The sequence below is a fragment of the Cherax quadricarinatus genome, chromosome 4 (assembly GCF_038502225.1).
Source record: "Cherax quadricarinatus isolate ZL_2023a chromosome 4, ASM3850222v1, whole genome shotgun sequence".
NCBI classification, from domain to species: domain Eukaryota; kingdom Metazoa; phylum Arthropoda; class Malacostraca; order Decapoda; family Parastacidae; genus Cherax; species Cherax quadricarinatus.
The window spans coordinates 70,563,704-70,588,510 of NC_091295.1; the positions used below are offsets into that span (position 1 = coordinate 70,563,704).

At 40.1% G+C, this 24,807-nt stretch overlaps 1 protein-coding gene across 1 annotated transcript in view; it reads right to left on the minus strand.

Annotated features, from left to right (window-relative positions):
- Positions 1–24,807, minus strand: part of LOC128684445 (probable U3 small nucleolar RNA-associated protein 11) — a 47,621-nt gene that overhangs the window by 10,763 nt on the left and 12,051 nt on the right. Inside the window, 2 exon segments of the mRNA XM_053770604.2 lie at positions 8,065–8,175; positions 18,730–18,857. Of these exon segments, the coding sequence (XP_053626579.2) occupies positions 8,065–8,175; positions 18,730–18,857 (239 nt within the window).

Genomic DNA, 24,807 nt, shown 5'->3' on the forward strand with positions numbered 1-24,807 from the left:
AGACTTTGCAAAAGCCTTCGACAAGTGTGACCATGTTGTAATAGTGCACAAAATGCATTCTAAAGGACTAATAGGAAAAGTTGGTAGATGGATCTATAATTTCTTGACAAACAGAACACAAAGAGTAGTAGTCAACGGAGTAAAGTCTGAGGTGGCTACAGTGAAAAGCTCTGTTCCGCAAGGCACAGTACTTGCTCCCATCTTGTTCCTCATCCTCATATCAGACATATACAGGGATATAAGCCACAGTGCCGTGTCTTCCTTTGCAGATGACACCCATATTTGCATGAGTGTCTTCCAATGAAGACACTGCAAGGCTCCAGGTGGACATCAACCAAATCTTTCACTGGGCTGCAGAAAACAACATGAAGTTCAACGATGAGAAATTTCAATTACTCCAATATGGTAAACGTGAGGAAATTAAAACTTCATCAGAGAATAAAACAAATTCCAACCACACAATAGAGCAAAAAACTAACATCAAAGACCTGGGAGTGATCATGTTGGAGGATCTCACCTTCAAGGACCATAGCATTGTATCAATCGCATCTGCTAGAAAAATGACAGGATGGATAATGAGAACCTTCACAACTAGGGATGCCAAGCCTATGATGACACTCTTAGGTTGCTTGTTCTATCTAGGCTGGAATATTGCTGCACACTAACAGCACCTTTCAAGGCAGGTGAAATTGCTGACCTAGAAAATGTACAGAGAACCTTCATGGCACGCATAACTGAGATAAAACACCTCAATTACTGGGAATGCTTGAAGTTTCTGAACTTGTACTCCCTGGAATGCAGGCGGGAGATTTTTTTTTTTTTTTATTATCACACTGGCCGATTCCCACCAAGGCAGGGTGGCCCGAAAAAGAAAAACTTTCACCATCATTCACTCCATCACTGTCTTGCCAGAAGGGTGCTTTACACTACAGTTTTTAAACTGCAACATTAACACCCCTCCTTCAGAGTGCAGGCACTGTACTTCCCATCTCCAGGACTCAAGTCCGGCCTGCCGGTTTCCCTGAATCCCTTCATAAATGTTACTTTGCTCACACTCCAACAGCACGTCAAGTATTAAAAACCATTTGTCTCCATTCACTCCTATCAAACACGCTCACGCATGCCTGCTGGAAGTCCAAGCCCCTCGCACACAAAACCTCCTTTACCCCCTCCCTCCAACCTTTCCTAGGCCGACCCCTACCCCGCCTTCCTTCCACTACAGACTGATACACTCTTGAAGTCATTCTGTTTCGCTCCATTCTCTCTACATGTCCGAACCACCTCAACAACCCTTCCTCAGCCCTCTGGACAACAGTTTTGGTAATCCCGCACCTCCTCCTAACTTCCAAACTACGAATTCTCTGCATTATATTCACACCACACATTGCCCTCAGACATGACATCTCCACTGCCTCCAGCCTTCTCCTCGCTGCAACATTCATCACCCACGCTTCACACCCATATAAGAGCGTTGGTAAAACTATACTCTCATACATTCCCCTCTTTGCCTCCAAGGACAAAGTTCTTTGTCTCCACAGACTCCTAAGTGCACCACTCACTCTTTTTCCCTCATCAATTCTATGATTCACCTCATCTTTCATAGACCCATCCGCTGACACGTCCACTCCCAAATATCTGAATACGTTCACCTCCTCCATACTCTCTCCCTCCAATCTGATATTCAATCTTTCATCACCTAATCTTTTTGTTATCCTCATAACCTTACTCTTTCCTGTATTCACCTTTAATTTTCTTCTTTTGCACACCCTACCAAATTCATCCACCAATCTCTGCAACTTCTCTTCAGAATCTCCCAAGAGCACAGTGTCATCAGCAAAGAGCAGCTGTGACAACTCCCATTTTGTGTGTGATTCTTTATCTTTTAACTCCACGCCTCTTGCCAAGACCCTCGCATTTACTTCTCTTACAACCCCATCTATAAATATATTAAACAACCACGGTGACATCACACATCCTTGTCTAAGGCCTACCTTTACTGGGAAAAAATTTCCCTCTTTCCTACATACTCTAACTTGAGCCTCACTATCCTCGTAAAAACTCTTCACTGCTTTCAGTAACCTACCTCCTACACCATACACTTGCAACATCTGCCACATTGCCCCCCTATCCACCCTGTCATACGCCTTTTCCAAATCCATAAATGCCACAAAGACCTCTTTAGCCTTATCTAAATACTGTTCACTTATATGTTTCACTGTAAACACCTGGTCCACACACCCCCTACCTTTCCTAAAGCCTCCTTGTTCATCTGCTATCCTATTCTCCGTCTTACTCTTAATTCTTTCAATTATAACTCTACCATACACCTTACCAGGTACACTCAACAGACTTATCCCCCTATAATTTTTGCACTCTCTTTTATCCCCTTTGCCTTTATACAAAGGAACTATGCATGCTCTCTGCCAATCCCTAGGTACCTTACCCTCTTCCATACATTTATTAAATAATTGCACCAACCACTCCAAAACTATATCCCCACCTGCTTTTAACATTTCTATCTATTATATACACCTGGAAAATCCTAGAGGGACTAGTACCAAACTTGCACACGAAAATCACTCCTTATGAAAGTAAAACACTCGGCAGATGATGCAACATCCCCCCAATGAAAAGCAGGGGTGCCACTAGCATGTTAAGAGACAACACAATAAGTGTTAGGGGCCCAAGACTGTTCAACTGCCTCCCAGCATACATAAGGGGGATTACCAACAGACCTCTGGCTGTCTTCAAGCAGGCACTGGACAAGCTCCTAAAGTCAATACCTGACCAGCCGGGCTCTGGTTTGTACAGTAGATTGCGTGCAGCCAGCAGTAACAGCCTGGTTGATCAGGCCCTGATCCACCATTAGGACTGGTCACAGACCAGGCCACAGGAGCATTGACCCTCAGAACTCTCTCCAGGTAAACTCAGGTAGGATGAATAGAAAAGCAATATGGCAGATGTTACTAATATATGGAATAGATACCAGGTTGCTAAAAGAAGTAGAGTTTTTATGAGAATTGGCTCAATTTAGGGTATGTAGGGGAAAGGGGGATTATTTTCCAGTAAAAGTAGATCTTAGAGATGTGTTATACCACCATAGTTGGTTAACATGGACCCATCCTGGATATATCTGTCATTTCAGCAGAGCCTTCAACACAGGAGGGATATGGGTGGCCTTACTGTTATGTACAAGGCCAACATTGTCAAAGTACCACACTTGGATCCACTTCGAGGACAGCAAGAAGCAAGGTTCTATACCACAAGACGGGCAGAAAGCAGCAACTTCACTCTGGCTGTACCCTTCTCCAGAACATCACCTCATCTGAGATCATTTATCCCCAGGATGACTCAAGTCTGGAACACATTCGTACAGCATTATGATGTCAACGAGATAAAGTCAGTTGATCAAATGAAAATCCTGGCCCACAGATGGCTCCAACTTCATCCTGTTCCCTACTTGTATGTTTCATAACAATAAAAATGCTTTCATATGAGCTGATGTAGGTAACAGCTCATAGCATGTCAATAAAGTTAGGAATCCTTAACTTGTAAACAGCTTGTCAATAAAGCTAGGGATTGTTAAGCTAACCTTGTCAAACCCTGTGAAAAAAAAGTGGGGTTGTAAAAGAAGTGAACCCTAGGGTGCTGTTGAGAGGTGTGGAATAATTAACCCTTAAATGGTCCAAACGTATATATACGTTTTTTCAACATCTGAAAGTATGTAAAAAAAATGTAGATCTTCTTTTTTGTTTTACATTTGAAAACGTGTAAAAAACTTTTATCTGCATTTTTTGTTGTTACATTTGAAAATATGTAAAAAAAAGTAGATCTACTTTTGTAGCACTACGAATTTGAACGTTGATCTGTTTGGACCGTTTAAGGGTTACTCCTTGCACTATCGTGACCCCTGAAATTAAAAATGTTAAGTGTTGTGATTTTACAGAAAAAAAAAAAATCTGAAATGATTGAGAATCTTCTTTCTAAAGGTAATGACACCAAAAATTACAAACTGATGTAAAACTTTGGGAATTACTCAGGGGCAAAGTTGGCAGTCTGAGTGCGATTTATGCATTGGTGATTTTACCCAATGAGTCCTATTTTAAGCCAATTTCAACATCAATTCAAGTCAGTTCCTAGCAATTTTGCTTTTATGTCACCATTCTATCAACTGAGCACAGGAAACTATCAGAACTACTTTCTAGTGTGCACAGAAGCTGGTAATTTGGCTACTTTTGCAGAAAATTAAAATATTTCCCATTTTAAAAGAACAAAATAAACACTAAGTATTGCAGCCACTAAAGCAACCTTTCCTTTGTTCATTAATCATGTCCTCAGCCTCTCCTATATTACACTTGCTCTCTGTTTTTAATCCATCATCACACAAAAACATCAGTTTTACCCTATTTCTCTGATATTAAATTATAACAAAGAATGATTAGTCGTAGCTTAGACAGTCCCAATAATTGAAGCAGACCTAGTAAAAACCCACAAAAACAGACTGGGGATAGGGCAAAAGTCTAGGGAAAAAGCAATTCTTCCTCAGGAAAATCCCCAAAACTTAAATATTTCTGCCACTTTGAGCTCTCTTTCAAGCTACTGCTTATTGGAAACCAACCAAAATCATCTTTAATTTGCTAGTAGGTCTTCTATTCTATCAAATGATACCAAAAAAACAGCCAATAAAACCATAACTACTAAAAAACACCTCAAATTTGCTACTTTAGACCATACATAATGTGTTTAAGTGTAGATCTACATGAATGACAATGGCATCAATGGCAGATCTATGTATGAGACAGTGAAAGAGTTAATGGATAATGATCTTAATACAAAGTGGGAATTGTCACAGATGCTTTTTTTTTTGCCATTTACATGGGGGGGGGGGAGATTTTGAAGAAAAGTTGTTTGTTGATGACTATGGATGGGTATGTTAAGGGGGCTACAGGGCAAATTTCGTAACTCGTTTATTTACCGTCCGATTTTCTCCAGTTTTGGTGCACAAGACAAAGTGTTCTCACTCTTTCTTGAAAATATTTATAAAAAATATACCTCAAACAACAACTGAGAAAAGACTGATTTACTGAAAATGCCCTTGATGTTGATGTAACTCTTATATGCGGCTACGTAAGGTGGTTTGGACACTTGGTGCCGAGAGAACAATGCTAATACTAATTCGGACCGTAAGATTTCCCTCTAAATACCTTATCGTTATTTCACAAAAAAATAAAGTTTGTTAGTATCTGGAATATGGCAAAAAAATCTGCCCTTTACTCCCACATAACTCCCGAAGTATTTGGAATATTTCCAAAAATTCTACGGTCAAAATAAGAGAAATCATTATTCTACAATATCTGTGAATATTATTCCATTTAATTAAGTAATAAAGGACCCACATCAAATTATAGGTGAATAAGTTACTTCCGAGATATCGGCCGGGAACGCCGGCCGGCCCCCGTCTCAAAAAAAAAAAAAAATTTTTTTCGCGAAAATCGCGTTTGTTTGGGTGTATTTCTTAGTAAACTGATGTTCTAGTGCAGTTAGCCTCTAAACACCGTTTTCTCTTACTCAGAGACGACAGGGTGACCAGTTACACTTTTATATCGAAATATTCCCGATAATCTCTGGGCCATATTATGGCCTATTTTATTCAGTCTAGAGTATATAACATGTTTGTATGTTATTTAGAGTGTTTATTATATCATATTAGATCAATTCTGATAGACAAATAAGCCGTAGAGTTGATATATAAGCTGATATAAGCGAAATAATGGGTGATTCCTGGCTGGCACCTCGGGAGCAGGAACACTGCTGAGCGTTCCCGTCTGGTTCCCGGTAGTCACTAAGTCTGCCGATAAGCTCCACCTACTGTTTTATGATGCCAAATAGTCAGTTATTATATTAGAAAGAATAATGCAAGAAAAGGCGATAAAAAACAAGAAAATAACTCCAAAAAATATATAGGCCGTGAGCAGACTCGGTACCAACATCGCCGTCACCATACCTGATATAAATGACTATAATTTCTTGTAGAAACGTCGTAGAACATTCATTCTGGTACCATTGTGTTGCCAAAGAGTTGAGCTATTTTTCAGTATATATAACTCAATTTCCATATTTTTTCGATTTTTCGGTGAGCGCGCGCGGAAAATTGCCCGCCTGCCCCCTTAAAAAAGGAAATTAAAAGTAAATATAGGAAAGAGCAAGATAATGCATAACAAAAAAAACCTAGGCAATGAAAAATTGGATATTAGACTGGAGAGGGTATGGAGGAAATACTAGAAATGTATTCAGGTATTTGGGAGTGAACTTGTCAAAAGATGGGTCAATGAAAGGTGAAGAGAATCACAGAGCAGATGAAGGGAAAAAAGACGAGTGTGCACTGATACACATGTGGAGACAACTTTTATCCATGGAGGAAAAATAGGGCATGTGCCAATACTGGTACAGTATATGAGTGTGAAGGCTGAGCTTGAAACATTGAATATTATCTGAATATTATGCCAACAATTTGGCATAACCAATGGGCAATTACCAGGCGTATAATTCAGAAAACTGAGGAGGGGTTGTTGAGGTGGTTTGGGCATTTGGAAAGGATGGAGCAGAATAAGATGACTGAAATGGTATATAAATCTGGGAAGAAAGAATGGAGAGGTAGGGGTCCAAATGTCCCAAGAAACTTGAAGAGAAGGGGTAAAGGAGGTTTGAGTACTAGAGGCTTAAACATAAAACATAACTCTGCTTTGGTGGGAGATGGCTGACATGTGAATAAAAAAAAAGAATAATAACAGAAATTACAACGTGATGTGGGGGTCACCAACGAAATAAGTGGATATGTAGTGAGGATGAAGAAGGATAAGATGATGAGGAGGAAGAAATCTGGTGTTTTAGGGGCTTGAGCATCCAGTAGATGTGTTAGAGTGAGAGCAAAGTAACTTGAATGAAGGAATTCAGGGAAAACTGATTAGCCAGACTTGAGCCCTGGAAGTGGGAAGGGCAATACCTACACTCTGAAGGAGGGTGGGCATGTTCAGTTGGCGGGTACTCTGAATTGTAATGTCACCACACCCCTGGCAAAACTGTGATTGAATGAAAGATGATGAACATGTTTTCTTCTTTGGGTCACCTTGTCTTGGTTGATGGCTACTGAGATAAAAAAAAAAAAAAAAAAACACCACCTGGCCTGGGACTGGGTCACATGGGCAGTGACCCCTGAAGCCGTCTTCAGGGAACCCCATTGAAGATTCCTGTATGAGCATGAATATGGAATGAAGAACGATAGACAACTTCAGCTACATTGACAAGGACTGCTATATTTGTGCAAGCACTGCTAAACATAGGAAGTCAGGTCAGGTGAAAACTTCCCCAGAGGCTTCCACTCTCTCTTAACATGCTCATAGGAGTAACAGTCCAGGTAATTCAAAATCAGCACTGTGTCTTGAAAGCCACAAAGCAAGACAAATTTTCATATGCCAGTACTGTATTGGTAATGACCTGTAACAGCAAATTTAAGGCAGACTATCCAAGCACCACTAGGGATTTTTAGAAGCAACAGCCATTCAAAGGTGTAAGGCCAAACAGCATAACAAAAGATTTCTCCAGGTTGCACTACCTCTAACCTTGCTTGTGTATTAAGAAAATTTAACAATGCCTGTACATGGGAGTTAACCACACATGGACCTATCACTCACAAGATACTACAATCCTCCTCCCTGCTTTTGTTACCCAGTACATACAGAGATAAGAAACCACTTGGACCCAAAAAATAAAACATGGGAAAAAAAAAAATCTGTATATTTTGTCCTGTTAGAGTCTCTTTAGCAAATATTCTATGCTGAAGAAGGTCCCTGACTAAAGACAAAATATACAGATCTCTCTCTTATCTGCATTTTATTTTTCAACCCAAGTGGTTTCTTGCTCTTCACTGATCAGTGTTCATGTAGCTTTTATCCAAGTATTTGTTTTTGTCTACAGACATGATAAAGACTATGGTATAGTGAAATGCCCTATGTGTTATTTATATACTAGCTGGTACTTGTTGATACAGAAGGGTACAATACTTGCCATCAGTTTCTTCCGCACTTCCAGTTTCTCTTTCATAATCCGTAACTTGTTTCCTCTCTCAATCCTCTGAGCCAACTCCTTGTATGCCTTTCTCTTGCAATTTGAAACTGTCTACAAATAAAGAAAAAAATCATAATGTATACACAGTACCCCACTGTAATAATTTGTTTAAAAAGTAAGTTCAATTAAGAACACTGTTTCTTATATATTTTTTTCAACATGTCGGCCATCTCCCACCAAGGTAGGGTGACAAAAAAAAAAAAAAAAAAAAAAAAAAAAAAGAACATCATTTAACATTTTCACAATCACTCATACATAATCATTGTCTTTGCAGAGGCATTCAGATACTACAGCTTAGATGTCCTTCCAAACTGCCAATATCCAAAACCCCTCCTTTAAAGTGCAGCATTGTACTTACCACTTCCAGGACTCAAGTCCGGCTAACCAGTTTCCCTGAATTCCTTCACAAAATATTACCCTACTCACACTCCAACAGCTCGCCAGGTCCCAAAAACCATTTGCCTCCATGCATTCCTATCTAACCCGCTCATGAACGCTTGCTGAAAGTCCGAGCCCCTCGCCCACAAAACCTCCTTTACCCACTCCCTCCAACCTTCTTGAGGACGACTCCTACCCTGCCTACCTTCTCCTACAAATTTATATGTTTTCTAAGTCATTCTAGTTTGTTCCATTCTCTCTAAATGACCAAACCACTTCAACAACCCCTCTTCAGCCCTCTGACTAATACTTTTAGTAACTCCACACCTCCTACTAATTTCCACACCACGAATTCTCTGCATAATATTTACACCACACATTGCCCTTAGACACGACATCTCCACTGCCTTCAGCCTCCTCCTCGCTGCAGCATTTACAACCCATGCTTCGCACTCATATAAATGTTGTACCACTATACTCTCGTACATTCCCTTCTTTGCCTGCATAGATAACGCTTTTTGTCTACACAGATACCTCAACACACCACTCACCTTTCTTCCTTCATAAACCCATCTGCTGACAAGTCAACTTCCAAATATCTGAAAACATTCACATCTTCCATACTCCCTCCTTCCATTGTGATATCCAATTTTTCTTGATCTAAATTGTTTAATACCCTCATCACCTTACTCTTATCTATGTTCTCTTTCAACTTTCTATTTTTACACCACCTCCCAAACTTGTCCACTAACCTTTGCAACTTTTCTTTAGAATCTCCTCAAAGCATAATAACATCAGCAAAAAGTAACTGTGTGAACTCCCATTTTGTATTTGATGCCCCATAATTTAATCCTGCACCTCTCCCCAACACCCTAGCACTTATTTCTTTTACAACCCCATCTATAAATATGTTAAACAACCATGGTGACATTACACATCCCTGTCTAAGACCTACTTTTAACGGGAAGTAATCTCCCTCTCTCTCTCCTACACACCCTAACCTGAGCCTCACTATCCTCATAAAAACTCTTTACAGCATTTAGTAACTTACTTCCTATTCCATACATTTGCAACATCTGCCACACTGCTCCCCTATCCATTCTATCATATGCCTTTTCTAAATCCATAAATGCAATATAAACTTCCTTACCTTTATCTAAATACTATTCACATATATGCTTCAATGTAAACACTTGATCTATGCATCCCCTACCCATTCTAAAGCCTCCTTGTTCATCTACACTCCTGCTCTGTTTTACTTCTAATTCTTTCAATAATAACCCTACCATACATCTTACGTGGTATACTCAGTAAACTTTTTTTTTTAACAAGTCGGCCGTCTCCCACCGAAGTAGGGTGACCCAAAAAGAAAGAAAATCCCCAACACTTTCACCTCACTCACACAATCACTGTTTTTGCAGAGGTGCTCAGAATACAACAGTTTAGAAGCATATACCTATAAAGATACATAACATATCCCTCCAAACTACCAATATCCCAAACCCCTCCTTTAAAGTGCAGGCATTGTACTTCCCATTTCCAGGACTCAAGTCCAGCTATATAAAAATAACCAGTTTCCCTGAATGTCTTCACTAAATATTACCCTGCTCACATTCCAACAGCTCATCAGGTTCCAAATACCATTAGTCTCCATTCACTCCTATCTAACACACTCATGCACACTTGCCAAAGCCCAAGCCCCTCACCCACAAAATCTCCTTTACCCCCTCCTTCCAACCTTTTCGAGGATGACCCCTACCCCGCATTCCTTTGCCTACAGATTTATACACTCTTCATGTCATTCTTTGATCCATTCTCTCTAAATGACCAAACCACCTCAACAACCCCTCTTCAGCCCTCTACTAATACTTTTATTAACTCAACACCTTCTCCTAATTTCCACACTCCGAATTTTCTGCATAATATTTACACCACACATTGCCCAAAGACAGAACATCTCCACTGCCTCCAACCATCTCCTCGCTACAGCATTTACAACCCAAGCTTCACATCCATATAAGAGTGTTGATACCACTATACTTTCATACATTCCCTTCTTTGCCTCCATAGATAACGTTTTTTTGTCTCCACATATACCTCATATACCACATATACCATATAGGTAGTAGGTTGGTAGACAGCAACCACCCAGGGAAGTACTACCGTCCTGCCAGATGACTGTGAAACAGAAACCTGTAACTGTTTTGCATGATGGTAGGATTGCTGGTTTCTTTTTCTGTCTCATAAACACGCTAGATAACAGGGATATCTTGCTACTCCTACTAACACTTTGGTCACACTTCACAGACGCGCACATGCATATATATATACATACATCTAGGTTTTTCTCCTTTTTCTAAATAGTTCTTGTTCTTCTTTATTTCTTCTATTGTCCATGGGGAAGTGGAAAAGAATCTTTCCTCCGTAAGCCATGCGTGTCGTAGGAGGCGACTAAAATGCCGGGAGCAATGGGCTAGTAACCCCTTCTCCTGTAGACACTTACTAAAAAAGAGAAGAAGAAAAACTTTATAAAACTGGGATGCTTAAATGTGCGTGGATGTAGTGCGGATGACAAGAAACAGATGATTGCTGATGTTATGAATGAAAAGAAGTTGGATGTCCTGGCCCTAAGCGAAACAAAGCTGAAGGGGGTAGGAGAGTTTCAGTGGGGGGAAATAAATGGGATTAAATCTGGAGTATCTGAGAGAGTTAGAGCAAAGGAAGGGGTAGCAGTAATGTTAAATGATCAGTTATGGAAGGAGAAAAGAGAATATGAATGTGTAAATTCAAGAATTATGTGGATTAAAGTAAAGGTTGGATGTGAGAAGTGGGTCATAATAAGCGTGTATGCACCTGGAGAAGAGAGGAATGCAGAAGAGAGAGAGAGATTTTGGGAGATGTTAAGTGAATGTATAGGAGCCTTTGAACCAAGTGAGAGAGTAATTGTGGTAGGGGACCTGAATGCTAAAGTAGGAGAAACTTTTAGAGAGGGTGTGGTAGGTAAGTTTGGGGTGCCAGGTGTAAATGATAATGGGAGCCCTTTGATTGAACTTTGTATAGAAAGGGGTTTAGTTATAGGTAATACATATTTTAAGAAAAAGAGGATAAATAAGTATACAAGATATCATGTAGGGCGAAATGAGAGTAGTTTGTTGGATTATGTATTGGTAGATAAAAGACTGTTGAGTAGACTTCAGGATGTACATGTTTATAGAGGGGCCACAGATATATCAGATCACTTTCTAGTTGTAGCTACACTGAGAGTAAAAGGTAGATGGGATACAAGGAGAATAGAAGCATCAGGGAAGAGAGAGGTGAAGGTTTATAAACTAAAAGAGGAGGCAGTTAGGGTAAGATATAAACAGCTATTGGAGGATAGATGGGCTAATGAGAGCATAGGCAATGGGGTCGAAGAGGTATGGGGTAGGTTTAAAAATGTAGTGTTGGAGTGTTCAGCAGAAGTTTGTGGTTACAGGAAAGTGGGTGCGGGAGGGAAGAGGAGCGATTGGTGGAATGATGATGTAAAGAGAGTAGTAAGGGAGAAAAAGTTAGCATATGAGAAGTTTTTACAAAGTAGAAGTGATGCAAGGAGGGAAGAGTATATGGAGAAAAAGAGAGAGGTTAAGAGAGTGGTGAAGCAATGTAAAAAGAGAGCAAATGAGAGAGTGGGTGAGATGTTATCAACAAATTTTGTTGAAAATAAGAAAAAGTTTTGGAGTGAGATTAACAAGTTAAGAAAGCCTAGACAACAAATGGATTTGTCAGTTAAAAATAGGAGAGGAGAGTTATTAAATGGAGAGTTAGAGGTATTGGGAAGATGGAGGGAATATTTTGAGGAATTGTTAAATGTTGATGAAGATAGGGAAGCTGTGATTTCGTGTATAGGGCAAGGAGGAATAACATCTTGTAGGAGTGAGGAAGAGCCAGTTGTGAGTGTGGGGGAAGTTCGTGAGGCAGTAGGTAAAATGAAAGGGGTTAAGGCAGCCGGGATTGATGGGATAAAGATAGAAATGTTAAAAGCAGGTGGGGATATAGTTTTGGAGTGGTTGGTGCAATTATTTAATAAATGTATGGAAGAGGGTAAGGTACCTAGGGATTGGCAGAGAGCATGCATAGTTCCTTTGTATAAAGGCAAAGGGGATAAAAGAGAGTGCAAAAATTATAGGGGGATAAGTCTGCTGAGTATACCTGGTAAAGTGTACGGTAGAGTTATTATTGAAAGAATTAAGAGTAAGACGGAGAATAGGATAGCAGATGAACAAGGAGGCTTTAGGAAAGGTAGGGGATGTGTGGACCAGGTGTTTACAGTGAAACATATAAGTGAACAGTATTTAGATAAGGCTAAAGAGGTCTTTGTGGCATTTATGGATTTGGAAAAGGCGTATGACAGGGTGGATAGGGGGGCAATGTGGCAGATGTTGCAAGTGTATGGTGTAGGAGGTAGGTTACTGAAAGCAGTGAAGAGTTTTTACGAGGATAGTGAGGCTCAAGTTAGAGTATGTAGGAAAGAGGGAAATTATTTCCCAGTAAAAGTAGGCCTTAGACAAGGATGTGTGATGTCACCGTGGTTGTTTAATATATTTATAGATGGGGTTGTAAGAGAAGTAAATGCGAGGGTCTTGACAAGAGGTGTGGAGTTAAAAGATAAAGAATCACACACAAAGTGGGAGTTGTCACAGCTGCTCTTTGCTGATGACACTGTGCTCTTGGGAGATTCTGAAGAGAAGTTGCAGAGATTGGTGGATGAATTTGGTAGGGTGTGCAAAAGAAGAAAATTAAAGGTGAATACAGGAAAGAGTAAGGTTATGAGGATAACAAAAAGATTAGGTGATGAAAGATTGAATATCAGATTGGAGGGAGAGAGTATGGAGGAGGTGAATGTATTCAGATATTTGGGAGTGGACGTGTCAGCGGATGGGTCTATGAAAGATGAGGTGAATCATAGAATTGATGAGGGAAAAAGAGTGAGTGGTGCACTTAGGAGTCTGTGGAGACAAAGAACTTTGTCCTTGGAGGCAAAGAGGGGAATGTATGAGAGTATAGTTTTACCAACGCTCTTATATGGGTGTGAAGCATGGGTGATGAATGTTGCAGCGAGGAGAAGGCTGGAGGCAGTGGAGATGTCATGTCTGAGGGCAATGTGTGGTGTGAATATAATGCAGAGAATTCGTAGTTTGGAAGTTAGGAGGAGGTGCGGGATTACCAAAACTGTTGTCCAGAGGGCTGAGGAAGGGTTGTTGAGGTGGTTCGGACATGTAGAGAGAATGGAGCGAAACAGAATGACTTCAAGAGTGTATCAGTCTGTAGTGGAAGGAAGGCGGGGTAGGGGTCGGCCTAGGAAAGGTTGGAGAGAGGGGGTAAAGGAGGTTTTGTGTGCGAGGGGCTTGGACTTCCAGCAGGTATGCATGAGCGTGTTTGATAGGAGTGAATGGAGACAAATGGTTTTTAATACTTGACGTGCTGTTGGAGTGTGAGCAAAGTAACATTTATGAAGGGGTTCAGGGAAACCGGCAGGCCGGACTTGAGTCCTGGAGATGGGAAGTACAGTGCCTGCACTCTGAAGGACGGGTGTTAATGTTGCAGTTTAAAAACTGTAGTGTAAAGCACCCTTCTGGCAAGACAGTGATGGAGTGAATGATGGTGAAAGTTTTTCTTTTTCGGGCCACCCTGCCTTGGTGGGAATCGGCCAGTGTGATAATAATAAAAAATAATATACCTCAACGCACCACTCACCTTTTTTCCTTCATCAATTCTATGATTAACTTCATCCTTCATAAATCCATCCGCTGACACATCAACTCCCAAATATCCGAAAACATTCACTTCTTCCATGCTCTCCAATTTGATATCTAATTTTTCCTTATAATTTTTACAATCTTTTTGTCCCCCTTCCCTTTATATAAAGAAACTATACACGCTCTTGTCAATCCCTAGGTACCTTCCCCTCTTTCATGCATTTTTTTTTTTTTTCAACAAGTCGGCCGTCTCCCACCGAGGCAGGGTGACCCAAAAAAGAAAGAAAATCCCCAAAAAGAAAATACTTTCATCATCATTCAACACTTTCACCACACTCGCACATTATCACTGTTTTTGCAGAGGTGCTCAGAATACAACAGTTTAGAAGCATATACGTATAAAGATACACAACATATCCCTCCAAACTGCCAATATCCCAAACCCCTCCTTTAACCCTTTGACTGTTTCCGACGTATAAATACGTCTCACGAGCCAATGTTTCTGATGTATTTATACGCACAAATTCTAGTGGCTTCAAATCGAGCGCCAAAGGCCTGGTAGGCCTACACGGGAGAGAATGGGTCTCAGTGGTCGGTGTGCACCCTGTGAAAAAAATCTGAGACCCAGCGGTGCATTGTGGGAACGCCATGTTGTCAGTCCATTTTCACCATGCCTCTCGGTAAGAAGTTCCTCACTCCTCGGCGGATTGGAGGTCTTTTGTTCCCAAGTGATAGCTCTAACAGCGATGAAAATGTCAGTGACAGTGAATTCAAGGGTTTTCAAGTGAGTGTTACCGAAAAAAGTGCCCAGGATAACGTAAATAGTGACGAAAACCCAGATGACCCACAACCTTCGACCTCTGGTGCTGTGCCGGCTTGTTCACGTTCACGTTCGCCTGTACCAGGACGAAAGAGGAAACTATTTGGTCGTGTACAACACCCTGATGATAGCAGTGATAGTGATAGCGATAGTGATTTCAAGGTCATTGAAAGCAGTTCTAGTGACAGTGAGAGTGAATATTCCCCAGTGAAGCGCCAGTATGTATGACGTAGCATGCGGTCTGGTAGTGTTTCATATGTTGTTCCAAGGGGAAGGAGAAACTCTGGGAGCACATCCCGTGGCCCTACACCACGACCTGATAGTGAAGATGACGATATTGTAACGATGGGTATGAATGGTGACAGTGAGGGAGGAGGCAGTGGTGGTGATAGTGAGGGTGGCACGGCCCATGTGGCACCATCACCGGGCCATGCTACTACCCACGCGGCTGACTCAGCAGAACAACCAGCCTCACCCTACCCCACACTGCCACAACCTGCACCACCACAACCTGCACAACCACAACCACAGTACAATATCCAGACCCCACCAGCAGACCGCATCTGGGATTGGCAGGACGGTGACGAGTTTGTTCCCAGTCCCCATGACTTTGATGAAACACAAAGTGGAATAAAGCCATCTTGTCCACTTGGGAACAATGCCAGTGAACTGGACTGCTTTGAGTTATTTTTCGATGAACCCCTGATGGACATCATTGTCAGGGAAACAAATACATACTGTGATTACACCATGGCAAATACAATTCTCTCACCAAAATCACGGCTACACAAGTGGAAGGAGACAACTGTGGCAGAGATGTACCTGTTTTTTGCCACAATAATGCTTATGCCACATGTGTATAAGCACACTGTCACCACATACTGGACAACAGATCGCCTGATTTCAACTCCAGGTTTTAGTGACATTATAGGTGTCAATCGTTTCCTGATACTGTTACGTATGTTACACTTTTCAGACAAAACCAGGCCTGACAGAAGCGACAGGTTATATAAGATAAGAAATGTGTTTATGTACCTGAAACAAAAGTGCTGCATGTATTTTTATCCCTTCAGGAAGCTTGTTATTGATGAGTCCTTGATTTTATTCAAAGGAAGACTCTCATTCAAGCAATATATACCAAGCAAGAGGAAACGCTTTGGTATAAAGCTATTTGTACTGTGTGATTGCAGAAGTGGTCTTGTTTTAGATATTATTGTGTACACTGGCAGTAATACTTTGAGAGATACCATGAAGTTATTGGGTATCTCTGGTGATGTGGTTCGAACAATGATGGAACCATATCTTGGTAAGGGGCATATGTTATTTACTGATAACTGGTACACAAGCCCCTTACTCAGTGATTTCTTGCGAGTGAACTTGACAGACGTGTGTGGCACAGTGCGTGGTAATCGCAAACATATGCCAAGATTCGACGCTGGCACTCGCAGAGATGAGGTGCAAGCCTTTGCTGCCAATGACATCATGGCATTTCGGTGGCATGACAAACGTGATGTCACATTGTTGACATCAGTTCACACAAACGAAATGGTACCCAGTGGCAGGGACAACAGAGAGACCAATGAACCCATTCTAAAGCCTGCATCTGTCATGGACTACAACCTCAATATGCGCTTAGTGGACAAATGTGACATGCAGATTGGGTTTGCAGACTGTGTACGCAAGAGTTATAAGTGGTATATCAAACTTTTTTTCCATCTTGTTGATATCTCTATGCTAAATGCTTATAACATATACAAGTTGAAGACCAACAAAACACCAAAATATGGTGAATTTTCCCTGTCAGTAATCAGACAAATAACTGCAAAGTACCAAGGAGCAACTCCTGCAATAGACCAGCGCCCACAGACGTCATCTCGTATGAGGCCTGGTGATCACTACCCCATACAACTGCCTCCTACTACTGCCAAGAAAAATGCTCAAAAGAGGTGTTATGTATGTATGCATACCACAAAACGCCCACAAACACGCAGAGACACTCGTTTTATGTGTGAGGAGTGTGAAGTGCCCCTCTGCATATACCCATGTTTCAAAGAGTTCCACAAGCTGCAGCAGTTCTAGGAACGTGTTTAGTGACTGTACATATGTATATATATTATGGAATAATAGTAATAAACATTGTTTTGTATTGTTTGTTTGTGTAAACAAAGTGTATACACAAACTAATAGTGATAAAGTTTGTTCTGTTATTGTGTTGTAAATAATGAGTGTATATTTGAACAATGCACCTTACATTGGTCTCACAGGCCACATAAGTTACCTGGAAAAGAAAAATATTGAAAAATGCAAGAAACCTTTGAATTAGAGTAAATAAAAGAATACCGGGTGGGCGGCAGTCGCCGCTCTTGCCATACGCACGTCAATTTCTGCAAACTTTGCGGCTCTATATCTCGGTAAGTACTGATGGCAAAAATTTTTTTTAGGCTTAAAACACTAGTAAAAATATTCCTAACATTTTCATAAGAAAAAATAATTTTTTTTTTTCGAATATTTGGCGACATTGAATGACAGTTTCAGAGAGGGGCCTGAAACAGTCAAAGGGTTAAAGTGCAGGCATTGTACTTCCCATTTCCAGGACTCAAGTCCGACTATATGAAAATAACCGGTTTCCCTGAATCCCTTCACTAAATATTACCCTGCTCACACTCCAACAGATTGTCAGGTCCCAAGTATCATTCGTCTCCATTCACTCCTATCTAACACGCTCATGCACGCTTGCTGGAAGTCCAAGCCCCTTGCCCACAAAACCTCCTTTACCCCCTTCTTTCCAACCCTTTCGAGGACGACCCCTACCCCTCCTTCCTTCCCCTATAGATTTATATGCTTTCCATGTCATTCTACTTTGATCCATTCTCTCTAAATGACCAAACCACCTCAACAACCCCTCTTCTGTCCTCTGACTAATACTTTTATTAACTCCACACCTTCTTCTAATATCCACACTCCGAATTTTCTGCATAATATTTACACCACACATTGCCCTTAGACAGGACATCTCCACTGCCTCCAACCGTCTCCTCGCTGCATGCATTTATTAAACAAAAATACTAACCACTCCAACACTATATATCCCCCTGCTTTTAACATTTCTGTCACGATCCCATCAGTTCCAGCTGCTTTCATTCTACGTAATGCCTCATGCACCTCTCCCACATTTACATCCTGCTCTTCACTCCTAAAAGATGTTATACCTCCTTGGCCAGTACATGAAATTACTGCTTCCCTTTCTTTATAAACATTTAAAAGTTCCTCAAAATAATCCTGCCATCTACCCAATACCTCCAGCTCCCCCATCTAATAACTCCCCTATTATATTAGCCAAACAAAATAGATTTTCATGAAGAACCAATCTGTCTTTATAGTATGTAGTACATCATGAAAGCATCATAACCTCCCAGTACATTAGGAAATGTACTGGGAGGCACACACATGCCCACACACACACATGAATGCATAGGTGCACCCACACAAAAAAATGCACACACACTCTTAAAACATAAAAGCCATACATAGAATTTTAATTAAAAGTGCTGAAGAGAGTAAACAAATCTGGAAACAAACATACTTCGGGCAATACATCAACAAGTTAAATGAAGATGAGGACAGATATCATGAAGACATAAATCAAACAGCAACAAATGTATGAGAACCTACCGTTAACAGTGCTTGATCATGCAGATTATTATCAAGTGATGATAACTGAGATGAGTGCAGCCGATTGAAACTTCTGTTGAGCAGAGATGGATGTGTGTCCAATAACTTAGCTGGGTCTGCTTTTTTGGCTGTAATAGTAGATTATGTTGAATATGCAGAACTTATCACAAGAGAAACTTACAATACACAAACAAATATTTTGCTTGGGATGAACTCTTGCTTTCTATTTTGAATTTTTATTCAAACAAAAAATAGAAGACTTACTATTATGCAGACTACTGCAATACTGTAATAATTGTATAAATAACATCAACCCATTCATGACTGCATATTAGAATGGCTAGTTGGACATTTGTTTACTTTTGAACATTGGCAAAAATCAAACATTTCCCCTACTTTGAGCTCCATTTCTAGGTTATTTTTATAGTAAAATCAATCAACATCACCTCTATTTCTATAATATGTTTTCCATTCTATCAAATGAGACCAAGAAAACGAGAATACAACCATAAATACTATACGAAAATAGACCACAAAGTCGGCACTTTAATTAAAAAAATGGTCAGAGTTTTTTTTTTCTCATTATGCAGTGCGTGCTCCAGGATTTTTTTTATATGGTGCACACTGACCACACAGACCCATTCTCTCACATGTGGGCCTACCAGCTTTCTCCTGCTTGATTTGAAGCCGCTAGAATTTATGAGTATATATACGTCAAACACGGTACCTCGTAAGACGTATATATACGGCCGCGACAGTCAAAGGGTTAAGATCCCTAGAGCGATAAAATGCATATACGTACATGTATAGTACACTCATTAATTACCTTAAAATATTTGTAGTCTTAATGTAGGGTGAGAGGTGAGTTTTATTTTTATTAAGTCAGTTTGGAAAGTATGGGTAGCCAGGAAGGGCAGCCTTCACCACCCCACCCACACATAACGTAAACAAACCAGATGAACACATCTGGTTTTCGTCACATTACATTGTGTACAAGTTGTCTCCATGTTGATACAGTAGAATAAATAAAGAGAAACACTCTCATTCTTATGTAACACCATTTTTAGAAGAAATGACACCCTGAGTGAAGGCATACGAAAGGAATAATTTTCTAGTTACCCCCAGTAATATTATAGTGACACATTTTCTCTGATGTTGGACTACAAGTTGCCTGGCTACCACAAGTTGCCTGGCTACCACAAGTTGCCTGGCTACCACAAGTTGCCTGGCTACCACAAGTCCTACAAGTTGCCTGGCTACCACAAGTCCTACAAGTTGCCTGGCTACCACAAGTCCTACAAGTTGCCTGGCTACCACAAGTCCTACAAGTTGCCTGGCTACCACAAGTCCTACAAGTCACCTGGCTACCATAAGTCCTACAAGTCACCTGGCTACCACATCTCATTTTTTTTTTTTTTTTTTTCAACAAGTCGGTCGTCTCCCACCGAGGCAGGGTGACCCAAAAAAGAAAGAAAATCCCCAAAAAGAAAATACTTTCATCATCATTCAACACTTTCACCACACTCACACATTATCACTGCTTTTGCAGAGGTGCTCAGAATATAACAGTTTAGAAGCATTTACGTATAGAGATACACAACATATCCCTCCAAACTGCCAATATCTCATATTTATCTCATATTTATGTTAATTTATAATTTTTGGAAAAAAAGAATTATTTTTTCTGATGAAATGATAGAGAATCTTTTCCCAATGGTAATGACACCAAAAGTATGAAATTTGGATGAAAACTCACAGAATTACGCTCCCGCGAAGTTAGCAGTCTCGGTGACATATATGCATTAGCGATTTCGCCAACTTTGAGCCCTGTTTTTGGCCAATTCCATTGTTCCAGTTGACCAAACGTGTAGCTATTTCTTTAGAACTCTATTTTTTCTATCAGTTGAGTACAAGAAACCGCCCATTTACCGATTTGAACTACCCAATAAAGTGGTCAGAAATTGGCAATTTGGCCAATTTCATGCAAATTAAAAAAGATGCCAATTTCAAAATAGAGTCCAGAATAAACAATGTAGACATTCTTGGCACTAAAATAACATATTCTCTGTTCATTAGTCACATCTCTAGACCCCTCTTATATTACTATTGCTTTCTATTTTGATTTTTTATTCATACAAAAAATACAAAATTTGCTGTATGCAGACTACTGCATTATTGTAAAAATGGTATAAATAATATCAGTGCACTAGTGAAAGAATATTAGACTCCGCAGTTGACGTGTATTGGACGTGTGGTGTGATTTGCTTACTCCTGAACATAGGTAAAAATCGAACATTTCTGCTACTTTGAGCTCAATTTCAAGGTCATTTTCTTCGTGAAACTAATCAAAATCATCTCTATTTCTGTAACATGTTTTCCATTTTATCGCATGAGACCATGAAAACGAGAATACAATGATAAATACTATACGAAAATACACCTCAAAGTCAGCATTTTAATCCCAAAAAACGGACATTTTTTTTCTCATTGTGCACTGCGTGCTGCAGGATTTTTTTATGTGGTGCACAGTGACCACACAGACCCATTCTCTCATATGTGGGCCTACCAGCTTTCTCCTGCTTGATTTGAAGCCTCTAGAATTTCTGCGTATTAATACCTCCGAAACACTGGCTCGTAAGACATACATGTATATATACGACCAAAACAGTCAAAGGGTTAATATGGCATCTTCAAGACTATTAAGACACTCTTAGTGATTTTAATGTGTACCTGCATGCCAGCACAGTGTGTAAGTTTACTTAGGTACAGGTACACATAAGTATAATTATCAGTTATAATAATAATGTAGGTATGTAGTCCACCTGGGCTACATACCTATACCTACCTACATAGCTACACGATATTTAATGTGGCCCAGACCTATATTATTACCATCAACATACCATGGTCACTGAGTTTAATTGTTTCTAACAACTACCTTTAGATGCCATCATAAACAAATGGAGAAGTAATGAAAAATTCAAGCCAAGAATTGTAAACAAAAGCATTATGTATTAAGGGGAGTGACATAATGTTTTCCCTCCGCCCGGATACCACACCTTCGTAGTTATTATATTATTTTTATTATCACACTGGCCGATTCCCACCAAGGCAGGGTGGCCCGAAAAAGAAAAACTTTCACCATCATTCACTCCATCACTGTCTTGCCAGAAGGGTGCTTTACACTACAGTTTTTAAACTGCAACATTAACACCCCTCCTTCAGAGTGCAGGCACTGTACTTCCCATCTCCAGGACTCAAGTCCGGCCTGCCGGTTTCCCTGAATCCCTTCATAAATGTTACTTTGCTCACACTCCAACAGCACGTCAAGTATTAAAAACCATTTGTCTCCATTCACTCCTATCAAACACGCTCACGCATGCCTGCTGGAAGTCCAAGCCCCTCGCACACAAAACCTCCTTTACCCCCTCCCTCCAACCCTTCCTAGGCCGACCCCTACCCCGCCTTCCTTCCACTACAGACTGATACACTCTTGAAGTTATTCTGTTTCGCTCCATTCTCTCTACATGTCCGAACCACCTCAACAACCCTTCCTCAGCCCTCTGGACAACCTTCGTAGTATATAAACATAAAATGTTTATATGTTATGTAACGTGTTTCTTATATAATTTTGAAGAAAATATCATAGATGGATTAATGAAAATGTCTATAATGACATAAAATTAGACATTTAATGTGCCCAAGAGTGATTATTATTACATAATAGAGAGATGTGCTCATGGAGAATGTAAACAGAGTGGCTCGCGCCGTATTTGAAAGACAACTTCATGTACAGAAAGTTTTGGTCATAATTTGAGATCACCGTATTAGTGGAACGCCATAAGGCGAAATGCCGAAAAGCGGTGCCCTACTGTATATGTTAGTGTAAACTTGTTATCTGGCATTTGTATGCATTTATAAGTGGGAAAAAATGGCGTTCTGCTTTCTGGCGGTAGCCTTGAACCTAACCTGCCATATAAATGGGGCCCTAATGAATACATAAAACATGCAATAACTTTAAAATACACAATAACTTTAACCCTTTGAGGGTCGACAGGCCCTCTCCAAAACTCGTTCTCAGGGTCGGCCAAATTTAAAAAAAAAAAAAAATTATTTTCTCTTATGAAAAGATAGAGAATCTTTTCCCGATCATAAAGACACCAAAAGTTTGAAATTTGATAGAAAACTTACGGAATTATGCTCTCGCAAAGTTAGCGGTCTCGGCGATGTTTACGCATCGGCGTTTTTGCCCACTTTGAGCCCCATTTTCGGCCAATTTCACTGTACTAGTCGACAAAAAACATGAATATTTCGCTAGAACTCCATTTTTTCTATCGAATGGGTGCAAGAAACCACCCATTCATGAAATTCAACTATCCAGTACAGTGGTCAGAATTTAGCAATTTTGCCAATTTCACACAAATTTCAAAAGATGCCAATTTCCGAATAGGGTCCAGAATAAACAAGAAAGACATTCCTGGCACTAAAATGACATTTCCTCTAGTCATTAGTCACGTCTCAAGGCCCCTCTTATATTCTTTTGCTTTCCACTTTGAATTTTTATTTTCACAAAAAATATAAGATTTACTGTTATGCAGACTACTGCATTAGTGTAAAAAATGGTATAAATATTATTGGTGCACTTGTGAAAGAATATTAGACTCACCAGTTGACGTGTATTGCACGCTTGGCACGATTTGTTTACTTTTGAAGTTTGGTAAAAATCGAACATTTCTGCTACTTTGAGCTCAATTTCAAGGCACCTTTCATTGTAAAACCAGTCAAAATCATCTCAATTTCTGTAATATGTCTTCCATTCTATAAAATGAGACCAAGAAAACTAGAATACAACAATAAATACCATACGAAAATACACTGCAAAGTCGCTGATTTATTAAAAAAAAAAGATCAAAGTTTTTTTTTTCTCATTATGCACTTTGTGCTGCAGGATTTTTTTTAGACTGTGCACACTGACCACATAGACCCATTCTTTCATATGAAGGCCTACCAGCTTTCTCCCACTAGATTTGAGGCCGCTAGAATTTATGAGTACTAGTACGTCAAAAACCCCTACGTGTAAGAAGTACTAGTACGACCAAAACCCTCAAAGGGTTAAAATGCAATTATCAATTATGTCTGGAAATTTTACAAAAGAGAATGCAAAAATTATAGGGGGATAAGTCTGTTGAGTATACCTGGTAAAGTGTATGGTAGAGTTATTATTGAAAGAATTAAGAGTAAGACGGAGAATAGGATAGCAGATGAACAAGGAGGCTTTAGGAAAGGTAGGGGGTGTGTGGACCAGGTGTTTACAGTGAAACATATAAGTGAAAAGTATTTAGATAAGGCTAAAGAGGTCTTTGTGGCATTTATGGATTTGGAAAAGGCGTATGACAGGGTGGATAGGGGGGCAATGTGGCAGATGTTGCAGGTGTATGGTGTAGGAGGTAGGTTACTGAAAGCAGTAAAGAGTTTTTACGAGGATAGTGAGGCTCAAGTTAGAGTATGTAGGAAAGAGGGAAATTATTTCCCAGTAAAAGTAGGCCTTAGACAAGGATGTGTGATGTCACCGTGGTTGTTTAATATATTTATAGATGGGGTTGTAAGAGAAGTAAATGCGAGGGTCTTGACAAGAGGCGTGGAGTTAAAAGATAAAGAATCAAACAAAGTGGGAGTTGTCACAGTTGCTCTTTGCTGATGACACTGTGCTCTTGGGAGATTCTGAAGAGAAGTTGCAGAGATTGGTGGATGAATTTGGTAGGGTGTGCAAAAGAAGAAAATTAAAAGTGAGTACAGGAAAGAGTAAGGTTATGAGGATAACAAAAATATTAGGTGATAAAAGATTGGATATCAGATTGGAGGGAGAGAGTATGGAGGAGGTGAATGTATTCAGATATTTGGGAGTGGACGTGTCAGTGGATGGGTCTATGAAGGATGAGGTGAATCATAGAATTGATGAGGGGAAAAGGGTGAGTGGTGCACTTAGGAGTCTGTGGAGACAAAGAACTTTGTCCTTGGAGGCAAAGAGGGGAATGTATGAGAGTATAGTTTTACCAACGCTCTTATATGGGTGTGAAG